Source organism: Neoarius graeffei, chromosome 18, assembly GCF_027579695.1.
Source record: "Neoarius graeffei isolate fNeoGra1 chromosome 18, fNeoGra1.pri, whole genome shotgun sequence".
Classification (NCBI taxonomy): domain Eukaryota; kingdom Metazoa; phylum Chordata; class Actinopteri; order Siluriformes; family Ariidae; genus Neoarius; species Neoarius graeffei.
In genome coordinates, this window is record NC_083586.1 from 20,936,404 (window position 1) to 20,949,012 (window position 12,609).

The 12,609-nt window shown below is 43.7% G+C and overlaps 1 protein-coding gene across 1 annotated transcript in view; it reads right to left on the reverse strand.

The window, feature by feature from the left end:
- The window catches only part of cacna1hb (calcium channel, voltage-dependent, T type, alpha 1H subunit b), a 179,746-nt gene that overhangs the window by 35,502 nt on the left and 131,635 nt on the right, over positions 1-12,609 (reverse strand). The window contains exons 16-17 of the mRNA XM_060898260.1: positions 5,428-5,528; positions 4,818-4,941 (exon numbers count right to left, since the gene is read on the reverse strand). Of these exons, the coding sequence (XP_060754243.1) occupies positions 4,818-4,941; positions 5,428-5,528 (225 nt within the window). The remainder of the gene's footprint in view (positions 1-4,817; positions 4,942-5,427; positions 5,529-12,609) is intronic.

Here is a 12,609-nt window from a genome sequence, read left to right on the forward strand (position 1 = left end):
GGAAGGGAACTAGTCCGGCTGGCTGGTGAAAAAATATATGAATTTCTAGGCCTGCAACCCAATACTGTGACTCGGCCATGACAGATTCCCAGTAAAGAAACACTGCAGATTGCTTGGGAACGATTCCAACATTGTGCATAAAAAATACTTTAATACTTTAATTGTCTACATTTTAGTCACCTGAATTAGCTCTGTAATCTAATTTCATTAACTATCTATTGATCTCTTCTTGTTGTTAGCTAATCTTCTATAAAATAAATGCGTTACCTGCCCGGTCCTATCAATCACACAATTCTGACACGGAAACACTTGTTGTCTTTATTGATTGACCAACAATTGCAAAAAAAAAAAGGTTGATGGATATAAGTGAATGTTTTGTTGATTTGTACAACTTTCTAGATGCAGCATGCTCACTGGCCCACACTGTAAAAAATGATTTGTTGTTTTAACTTAAAAAAGTTAGTGCAAGGGCTGCCTTAACATTTTGAGTTCACTGAAATTAATATAGTAAGTTCACAACAATTTAACTTACTATGTGAATTTCAATGAACTCAACATTTTAAGGCAGCTTGGGCACTAACTTTAAGTTAAAACAACAAATCATTTTTTACAGTGCATTTAATGCCACAGAGTTCTTACACTGGTCAACAATTTTTCAGAAGTTGTCTGCTTCAGAGATGAAATTAGCTGTTTGTTATGAAATTTGGTGTGTTGAATTCAAATATGACAATTAAGACAGCTGATTGGGCGGCACGGTGGTGTAGTGGTTAGCGCTGTCGCCTCACAGCAAGAAGGTCCTGGGTTCGAGCCCCGTGGCCGGCGAGGGCCTTTCTGTGTGGAGTTTGCATGTTCTCCCCGTGTCCGCGTGGGTTTCCTCCGGGTGCTCCGGTTTCCCCCACAGTCCAAAGACATGCAGGTTAGGTTAACTGGTGACTCTAAATTGACCGTAGGTGTGAATGTGAGTGTGAATGGTTGTCTGTGTCTATGTGCAGCCCTGTGATGACCTGGCGACTTGTCCAGGGTGTACCCCGCCTTTCGCCCGTAGTCAGCTGGGATAGGCTCCAGCTTGCCTGCGACCCTGTAGGACAGGATAAGGCAGCTACAGATAATGGATGGATGGATGGATGGATGGATGGATGGATGAACCAAATGGCAAAAAACAATTATGTATAAGTACTGAATAGGTTTGGTCTTTATTCAGTGTGTACTCTGTGCTTTTTGGTAGCTTGTCTCTTGTATTCATGAAACGGAGCTTGTCAAGCAAAGACTTAATCTCGAGTGTATAGCACTATATGATTTTTTTTGAGCTGTTTATAGGGCAGTTTGTCCAGCAGAGTGATGTAAGATACACTGTAAAAAAAATAGTTGAGAATACTTGAAATTTCAAGGCAACAGTCTGCATTAAGAATTTTATGTTTTGCCAACGATGTGCCCATGATAATCCAAACTATGATAAAACTGTTATCTTTATTAAGAATTCTTAATTAAGTCAATTTTCAATTCCTCATTCTGCCAACATAGATTTCTCTTTTTGCTGAACAGTGGCATTCACAGTAGTACAAAAAGGCAATTGAGGTTATCACAATTTTTGGGGGGCTTTTTTCACCTCTATTTGGATAGGACAGCATAGAGACAGGAAATGAGTGGGAGAGAGAGAGAAGGGGAGGGATCGGGAAATAACCTCGGGTCGGAACCAAACCCAGGTCCCCGGATTTATGGTATGGCGCCTTATCCACCTGAGCCACGACGCCCCCGAGGTTATCACAATTTATCATTAAACTATACATGCCTTTTTTCATTGTTCTACACAATTACAAATGGCGTCGTGGCTCAGGTGGATAAGGCGCCATGCCATAAATCCAGGGACCCGGGTTCGATTCCGACCCGAGGTCATTTCCCGATCCGTCCCTCTCTCCTGCTCATTTCCTGTCTCTATACTGTCCTATCCAAATAAAGGTGAAAAAAGCCCCCAAAAAAGTCTGATAACCTCAGTTGCCTTTTTGTACTACTGTGAATGCCACTGTTCAGCAAAAAGAGAAATCTATGTTGGCAGAATGAGGAATTGAAAATTGACTTAATTAAGAATTCTTAATAAAGATAACAGTTTTATCATAGTTTGGATTATCATGGGCACATCATTGGCAAAACATAAAATTATTAATGCAGACTGTTGCCTTGAAATTTCAAGTATTCTCAACTATTCTTTTTTTACAGTGTATCTTATGATTGCATTATCAGTGACTTCTAGGAATAACATGATATCATGCATGATGCAATACCGGCTTCAGATTGCATCATTCATCTCATCTCATCTCATTATCTCTAGCCGCTTTATCCTGTTCTACAGGGTCGCAGGCAAGCTGGAGCCTATCCCAGCTGACTACGGGTGAAAGGCGGGGTACACCCTGGACAAGTCGCCAGGTCATCACAGGGCTGACACATAGACACAGACAACCATTCACACTCACATTCACACCTACGCTCAATTTAGAGTCACCAGTTAACCTAACCTGCATGTCTTTGGACTGTGGGGGAAACCGGAGCACCCGGAGGAAACCCACCGGGTGCTCCGGTGCATCATTCATTGTTTTGCCAAAAAAGTAAGTCCTATCCAAACCCAATCATAGATTTATTCATAGAGCCAATCTTGAAAACTAGAGCCAGTGAACAATTTTAAGTTTCATTTTCGTTCTCGGCGGGGCGGCATGGTGGTGTAGTGGTTAGCGCTGTCGCCTCACAGAAATAACGGAACGGGTTCGAGCCCCGTGGCCAGTGAGGGCCTTTCTGTGCGGAGTTTGCATGTTCTCCCCGTGTCCGCGTGGGTTTCCTCCGGGTGCTCCGGTTTCCCCCACAGTCCAAAGACATGCAGGTTAGGTTAACTGGTGACTCTAAATTGACCGTAGGTGTGAATGTGAGTGTGAATGGTTGTCTGTGTCTATGTGTCAGCCCTGTGATGACCTGGCGACTTGTCCAGGGTGTACCCCGCCTTTCACCCGTAGTCAGCTGGGATAGGCTCCAGCTTGCCTGCGACCCTGTAGAACAGGATAAAGCGGCTAGAGATAATGAGATGAGATGAGATACTTATGTACATTGTGTAGATAGTAACGTTTTAAGTATAAATTGCAAACCTAGGTCTCTTCATGTGGTTACGGTTGGTTTACATGATCTTTCACCTGTTCTCTTTATGTAACACTAGAAAATCAGCAAAAAGTTTATATAAATAAAATGTATTATATGAACCAAATGGGGTGGCACGGTGGTGTAGTGGTTAGCACTGTCGCCTCACAGCAAGAAGGTCCTGGGTTCGAGCCCAGCAGTTGACAGGGGCCTTTCTGTGTGGAGTTTGCAAGTCCGCATGGGTTTCCTCCGGGTGCTCCGGTTTCCCCCACAGTCCAAAGACATGCAGGTTAGGTTAACTGGTGACTCTAAATTGAGCGTAGGTGTGAATGTGAGTGTGAATGGTTGTCTGTGTCTATGTGCAGCCCTGTGATGACCTGGCGACTTGTCCAGGGTGTACCCCGCCTTTCGCCCGTAGTCAGCTGGGATAGGCTCCAGCTTGCCTGCGACCCTGTAGGACAGGATAAAGCGGCTACAGATAATGGATGGATGGATGGATGGATGGATGAACCAAATGGCAAAAAACAATTATGTATAAGTACTGAATAGGTTTGGTCTTTATTCAGTGTGTACTCTGTGCTTTTTGGTAGCTTGTCTCTTGTATTCATGAAACGGAGCTTGTCAAGCAAAGACTTAATCTCGAGTGTATAGCACTGTATGCTTTTTTTTGAGCTGATTATAGGGCAGTTTGTCCAGCAGAGTGATGTAAGGTATCTTATGATTGCATTATCAGTGACTTCTAGGAATAACATGATATCATGCATGATGCAATACCGGCTTCAGATTGCATCATTCATTGTTTTGCCAAAAAAGTAAGTCCTATCCAAACCCAATCATAGATTTATTCATAGAGCCAATCCTGAAAACTAGAGCCAGTGAACAATTTTAAGTTTCACTTTCGTTCTCGGCGGGGCGGCACAGTGGTGTAGTGGTTAGCGCTGTTGCCTCACAGCAAGAAGGTCCGGGTTCGAGCCCCGTGGCCGGCGAGGGCCTTTCTGTGCGGAGTTTGCATGTTCTCCCCGTGTCCGCGTGGGTTTCCTCCGGGTGCTCCGGTTTCCCCCACAGTCCAAAGACATGCAGGTTAGGTTAACTGGTGACTCTAAATTGACCGTAGGTGTGAATGTGAGTGTGAATGGTTGTCTGTGTCTATGTGTCAGCCCTGTGATGACCTGGTGACTTGTCCAGGGTGTACCCCGCCTTTCGCCCGTAGTCAGCTGGGATAGGCTCCAGCTTGCCTGCGACCCTGTAAATCAGGATAAGGCGGCTAGAGATAATGAGATGAGATGAGATTTTCGTTCTCGGCGACCCAGAATTAGTAAAGTTTGACTATGTCGGAAGCATTTTGGCTGTAGACCAGTGTAATTGCTCCTAGTGGCCAAAACTGGGAACTGCAACACACTCTAATGGCGGCCCATTGGGGCAGGAATCATCCAAGAACCTCCAAATCTCCTCAAAACGAGCTGCTACACAGACCGGATGACTGTATGCTGATGACACTCAATTGTCTAGTATGAGTAATGTCATCCTGCAATACCAAAATCTACCCTCACAAGTTATCAGACTTAATGATTTCCATCATTGCACATCTCAGAATAAATTTGTCTATTTACAGTTAGAATACAACGAATACCATTAGACTTTTCACAATATTTATGTATTAAATGGTAAAAAAAAAATATATATTAAACAGTTTAATTCACCATGCTGTGTGGCTGGATGTCGGGTCTCTCGAGCGCGATGGTGATGCAGTTGAGGAAGATGAAGACCAGCACGATGTGATCGAACAACTTGTGAGTGATAACCTTCTGACAACGCACACGAAACCTGCACACAGAGACGGAGAGATGCATAAAGCAATCTAATGGCATTATATCTCTCTGGAGAGTGCTCCAAACAGCTATTTGTATTTATATCCGATGTGGGCGTGTCCTAAACCTCTTCAGTCCAGTATATAATTGTTCTCAAGTAGACATGTGTGTTTGTCCAAAATATAAACAAATTTGTCACCTAATTTAATCCACTGCAACCCTGACCAAGCAGGTACTAAGGATGAATAAACGAACGCTGTATGTTAACGCTAATAAACATTGCCTTTCTTTGTCCCTCGAGCTTTGCATCTCAACGGTCTTGACAAGACACTCTGGAAAACTTTATCGTAAGATAAAAATGAATAATCCTCTTATTCCTGTGTCTTTGTATCTGTTTAGAACAAATGATCTGTTCATTCCAAATAATATATTCATATTGACTTTCATCCCTCGTGTATGGCATGAGCTTTTTTTTTTTTCCTGTACACTTATTTATACTCACTTATTGTGAGGTGAGAACACATACAGTGACCAGTCCTCATGATCTCTGCACCACCGAGGCTTATACGGCTCCAGTATCCTTTTCAGAATAACACACCAACTCTACAAACATGAACAAAGAATTACAAAATAAGAAATAAGTATTAACCCTCGGAGGTCTACGCCTACTTTTGCCCTTTGGATATTTAAGTTTAACATTCAATAAAAAAAGCCCTTATTTTAAATATGTATGTATGTGGTGTTATAAAGATTTTTTTCAGCACAGATAAGGATTACAGACTTAAGCGTGTTGAATAAATAAGGTAAATCAATAAAAAATCCAAAAAGTAAAGTGAGAAATCCTGCTATTTATAAAACAACCAACTCCTTCCTTAAAAATAAATCAAATAAAAAAACAACACTTGTTTAATTCAGAAAGCATTAATAATAAATGTGGATCTGCAGTTGGCGCTTTGCAAGAAGACACAAAGTGTGTTTTAAAGTCTCAAAGCCAAATTATTGAGCAATAATTAAGATGTAAGGCATAGTACAATATCGCAGATCTCAGCATGGCGAGAGATACAACTAAGAGAGATCATTACAGAGTGAGAGAGTGCAAGGGTGTTTATGACTCCAACTCTCTCCGAAAGTGTCCACCTTTCAAACCACCCAAAATCATCATCTTCTTTTGGCTGCTCCCGATTAGGGGTCGCCACAGCAGATCTTTCATCTCCATTGCTCCCTGTCCTCCGCATCCTTCTCTCCCACACCTGCCACTTTCATGTCCTCTCTCACCACGTCCATGTATATCCTCTTTGGCCTTCCTCGTTTTCGTGTGCCTGGCAGCTCCATCCTCAACATTCTCCTTCCAACATGCTCTGCATCTCTTCTCAGGATGTGCCCAGACCATCTCAGTCTCATCTCTCTTCGCTTCATTCCCAAGCTCTCCACATGTGCTGTCCCTCTGATGTGCTCGTTCCTTATCCTGTCCAACCTCCCATCGCAAACCTTAACATCCTCAACTCCGCCACCTCCAACTTTGCCTCCGGTCTCTTCGTTAAGGGTACGGTCTCCAATCCATACATCACAGCTGGTCTCACTACTGTCTTATACATCTTACCTTTCACTTTTGCTGGGACACAAATGACTCCCGAAATCCTTCTCCGACTGCTCCACCCTGCCTGCACTCTCTTTCTCACCTCACTATCGCAGCTCCCATTGTCCTGCACAGTTGATCCCAAGTACTTGAATTCACCAACTTTCTTTACGTCTACTCCTTGCATCTTCACAACACTCTCATCCCCGTTCTCACTGATGCACATGTATTCTGTTTTGCTACTGCTCACCTTCATTCCTCTTCATTCCAATGCATATATCCGTCTCACCAAACCCAACTCAACCTCCTTTCTACAGTACTTTCACCACATATCACAATATCATCCACAAACATCATGTTCCATGGTGACTCTTGCCTCACTTCGTCCATCAGGCTATCCATCACTATGGCAAACAAAAAAAGGACTCAAAGCAGATCCTTGATGGAGTCCCACCTTCACCTTGAACCATTCAGTCGTTCCAACTGCACACCTCACTGCTGTTTCACTGTTCTCATACATGTCTTGCACCACTCTGATATACTTCTCATTCACTCCACTCTTTCTCATACAATACCATAACTCATCTCTCGGCACTCTATCGTATGCCTTCTCCAGGTCTACAAACACACAATTTAGCTTTCTCTGGCCTTCCCTGTACTTCTCCATTAACATTCTTAAAGCAAAAATTGCATCCGATGTGCTCTTCCTTGGCATAAACCCGTACTGCTGTTCACAGATTGCTACCTCTCTTCTCAATCTCGCCTCCAATACCCTTTCCCATAGCTTCATGGTGTGGCTCATCAGTTTTATTCCTCTGTAATTACTGCAGCTCTGTACATCTCCCTTATTCTTGTATATTGGGACTAGCACACTCTCCATTCATTCGGCATTTTCTCATTCTCTAGGACCTTATTAAAGAATCTCATTAGGAACTCCACAGCCGTCTCACCCAAACATCTCCAAGCCTCAACTGGGATACCATCTGGTCCGACTGCTTTCCCAGTCTTCATTCTTTTCATGGCTGCCCTCACCTCATCCTTACTAACCAACTCTGCTTCCTGATTTGCTGTCTCTGACGAATCTGACCTTTTCTCTCTTGGATTCTCCTCATTTAATAAATCCTCAAAATACTCTTTCTACCTTCTTAATACACCCTCTTTGTTTGTCAGCACATTTCCATTTACATCTTTCATCACTCTTACCTGCTCTACATCCCTCGCTTCCCTGTTTCTCTGCCTAGCTAGTCTGTACAGGTCTTTCTCTTCTTCTTTGGTCTCCAGTCTTTCGTACAACTCCTGGTATGTATCTGCTTTCGCCTTCGCTACTGCTCTTTTTGCCTTCTGTCTCATCTCTCTCTGTATAACCGCCTGCTTTCCTCGTCTCTCTGCTCGTCCCAATTCTTCTTTGCTAGCCTCTTCTCTTTTATAATTTCCTGCACTTCTTTGTTCCACCACCATGTCTCCTTGTCTTCCTTCCTCCTTCCCGATGACCACCCTAGCACCTTCCTTGCTGCCTCTCTTACTAGTATAGCAGTAGTATCCCAATCTTCTGGCAGACTTCCATTACCACTCAATGCTCATCTCATTTCTTCCCTAAACTCCTTCTGAAGTTCAACCTTTTTTAGTTTCCACCACTTAATCTTTGGCTCCACGGTTTTACACTTCCTCTTTTTCACTTTCAAGCTCATCCTGCACACGGCCACTCGATATTGTCTAGCTACACTCCCCTGCCATCACTTTCCAGTCTCCAATCTCCTTCAGGTTACCCCTTCTACAGAGTATGTAGTCCATCTTCCTCCGCTCTTAAACGTCACCCTGTGCTGCTCCTTCTTCTCGAAGTATGTACCGTACAGTGCCTTGAAAAAGTATTCATACCCCTTGAACTTTTTCATATTTTTCCACCTTACAACCACAAACTTAAAAGTTTTTTATTGAGATTTTATGTGATAGACCAACACAGAGTAGCACATAATTGTGAAGTGAAATGAAAATGATAAATGGTCTTCAAAATTTTAAACAAATAAAAATCTGAAAAATGTGATGTGCATTCGTATTCAGCCCCCCTGCGTCAATACTTTGTAGAGCCACCTTTTGCTGCAATTCCAGCTGCAAGTCTTTTGTGGTATGTCTCTACCAGCTTTGCACATCTAGACACTGAAATTTTTGCCCATTCTTCTTTGCAAAATAGCTCAAGCTCAGCCAGATTGGATGGAGAGCGTCTGTGAACAGCAATTTTCAAGTCTCGCCACAGATGCTCAATGGGATTTAGGTCTGGACTTTGACTGGGCCATTCTAACACATGAATATTCTTTGATCTAGAGCCCTGCACTCCCGCGGGAGTCCCGCGGGACTCGCCGCAAAGCAGTGCGGCGTGGGACAAATTTTGAAAGCTCATTGCGGGCGCGGGCGGGACCAGAAGTGCACATATGCGGCGCAGGCGGGAGTGCACATATGCGCCGCGGGCGGGAGCGGTGATAAGCTGCAGTCCCGCTAACTAAAAACGTGTTTGAAATAAAATTTATAAATTATTAATTTATGTCTATCATATATAATTTGTGCTGGATACTTTATTTGGCATTAATAAAAACATTTTATGATACCTAAATTTGCAGAGAGAGTCAGATTGCCAGATTGAGTGAGTAAAGACATCTTAAATTTGCCATTGATCACTCTAATGACTCGCCATTCACACCCAGCTAGCAAGAGAACCATGAGTGAAGTGATTTACTGCTTGAGTTAGTCTACAACTCTAATCAGAGAGACAGGTTACACAGTGACGGTAGGCTTGACTCAATGCTATCCCAGAAATCCTTCCTGTAATATGCAAATTTGGCTGTCCAATCAGAGGCGGCCAAATTTGCATATTACAGGAAGGATTTCTGGGATAGCATTGAGTCAAGCCTACCGTCACTGTGTAACCTGTCTCTCTGATTAGAGTTGTTCACTCATGGTTCTCTTGCTAGCTCTGCTTTGCAAAAAAAAAAAACATTGGTACAAAGCAAGCCCATTCACTTTTTTATGCTGATCAGAGAATTATAATGGTTTCTCATGTGACAAAAATGTGTGATCCGCTATTAAATATTTTAATTGCTTGACAGCGCTAATTATTATTATTAGAGACACTACATGCTGAATTCAGAAACAAGGTAAATGATAACGAACGTGAACGTGAGTTGTAGATATTTATGCTCAAATCCACTCAAAGTAGGGGGTGGGGCACCATCACGCTGTGTCAAGACAAGAACTTTCCTGAGAAATAATGCGAACGTCTGCATCATGCAGGATTTGCGGGCGGGAGCGGGACAAAATATGGCAGGCGCGGGACTGAAAATCATAATTCTTTGTGGGCGCGTGTGGGAGCGGGACTGAAAATCATAATTCTTTGCGGGCGCGAGTGGGACTGCACAATGCGGGTGTGGGCGGGAGTGGGACTGAAAAATCCGACCCGCGCAGACCGCTACTTTGATCTAAACCATTCCATTGTAGCTCTGGCTGTATGTTTAGGGTCATTGTCTTGCTGGAAGGTGAATCTCCTTCCCAGTCTCAAGTCTTTTGCAGCCTCCAACAGGTTTTCTTCCAGGATTGCCCTGTATTTAGCTCCATCCATCTTCCCATCAACTCTGACCAGCTTCCCTGTCCCTGCTGAAGAAAAGCATCCCCATAGCGTGATGCTGCCACCACCATGTTTCACAGTGGGGATGGTGTGTGCAGGGTGATGAGCAGTGTTAGTTTTCCAAAGTTAGGCCAAAAAGTTCAACTTTGGTCTCATCTGACCAAAGCACCTTCTTCCACATGTTTGCTGTGTCCCCTACATGGCTTCTGGCAAACTGCAAATGGGACTTCTTATGCCTGTCTTTCAACAATGGCTTTCTTCTTGCCACTCTTCCAAAAAGGCCAGATTTGTGGAGTGTACAACGTATAGTTGTCCTGTGCACAGATTCTCCCACCTGAGCTGTGGATTTCTGCAGCTCCTCCAGAGTGATCATGGGCCTCTTGGCTGCTTCTCTGACCAGTGCTCTCCTTGCTCGCTCTGTCAGTTTAGGTGGATGGCCATGTCTTGGTAGGTTTGCAGTCGTGCCATACTTTTTCCATTTTTGAATGATGGATTGAACAGTGCTTCTTGAGATGTTCAGAGTTTGGGATTTTTTTAAATAACCTAACCCTGCTTTAAACTTCTCCAGAACTTTATCCCTGACCTGTCTGGTGAGTTCTTTGGTCTTCATGATGCTGTTTGTTCTTCAGTGTTCTCTAACAAACCACTGAGGCCTTCACAGAACAAGTGTATTTATGCTGAGAGTAAATTACACACAGTAGGACTCTATTAACTAATTAGATGACTTCTGAAGGCAATTGATTGCACTGGATTGTATTTAGAGGTATCAGAGTACAGGGGGCTGAATACTAATGCACACCACATTTTTCAGATTTTTATTTGTTTAAAATTTTGAAGAGGCGGCACGGTGGTGTAGTGGTTAGCGCTGTCGCCTCACAGCAAGAAGGTCCTGGGTTCGAGCCCCGGGGCCGGCGAGGGCCTTTCTGTGTGGAGTTTGCATGTTCTCCCCGTGTCCGCGTGGGTTTCCTCCGGGTGCTCCGGTTTCCCCCACAGTCCAAAGACATGCAGGTTAGGTTAACTGGTGACTCTAAATTGACCGTAGGTGTGAATGTGAGTGTGAATGGTTGTCTGTGTCTATGTGTCAGCCCTGTGATGACCTGGCGACTTGTCCAGGGTGTACCCCGCCTTTCGCCCGTAGTCAGCTGGGATAGGCTCCAGCTTGCCTGCGACCCTGTAGAAGGATAAAGCGGCTAGAGATAATGAGATGAGATGAGAAAATTTTGAAGACCATTTATCATTTTCGTTTCACTTCACAATTATGTGCTACTCTGTGTTGGTCTATCACATAAAATCTCAATAAAAAAATTTTAAGTTCGTGGTTGTAAGGTGGAAAAATGTGAAAAAGTTCAAGGGGTATGAATACTTTTTCAAGACACTGTATTGACTATTGCCAAATTCATCCTCTTTGAAAAATCAGCCACCATTTGCCCTTCCACATTTCTCTCCCTTACACCATATCTGCCCATCACGTCCTCATCTACTCTGTTTCCCTCACCAACATGTCCGTTGAAATTTGCTCCTATTAGCACGCGCTCCTCCCTTGGTATACTTTCTACCACTTCATCCATCTTTTCCCAGAAAGACTCTTTCTCTTTGTTCTCACATCCAACCTGTGGGGTGTATGCACACACAACACTGATTACCACTCCTTGAATCTCCAACTTCATGCCTATCACTCTATCTGACGCCCTCTTCACATCAATCACACTGTTGACCAACTCTCCCCTCAGAATAATACCAACACCATTTCTCTTTCCATCGACTCCAGAATAAAACAACTTGCATCCACCTCCAATGTTCTTGGCCTTGCTTCCCTTCCACCTCGTCTCCTGCACATACAAAATATCCAACTTCCTTCTTTCCATCATACCTGATAACTTTCTCGCTCTGCCAGTCAATGTTCCCACATTCAGTGTTCCTACCCTCAATTCTAAGCTCCTTCTCTTCCGTCTTTCATGCTTTCTCCTAACACGCCTCCCCCCTCTCTTTCTCCTTCTCCATTTTGGTGCAACAGTAGCATACTTTCCACCGGCACCCTGTTGACCAACAGTACCAGAGACGGCCGTTGTTAACCCAGGCACCGAACGATCCGGTATGGTATTTCTCTTTTCAATCCGCATGTTAGATTTGGCACAGTTTTACGCCGGATGCCATTCCTGACGCAACCCTCTCCATTTATCCGGGCTTGGGACCGGCACCAAGAGTATGCTTGTGCACCCCCAGTGGCTGGATTTCAAACCACCCAAAATAAACAGGCTAATAAGGGTAAACATAATGGGTGGAGTAACTCTTGTGGGCGTGGTCTGTCCATGAGAAAAATTAAAATAATGTGAGAATTGATTGTTTGATTTCCATGTTACGTGCTTGGTTTCATGCTCACGTCTTTCTCAAATTAGATTAGCGAAGCAAGCTAACTGTTCAAGCTACATACACTCACCAGAAGCACTAACGATCTCTACCACTTCCTTCCGAGCTTTATTTATCTTCATGCACAA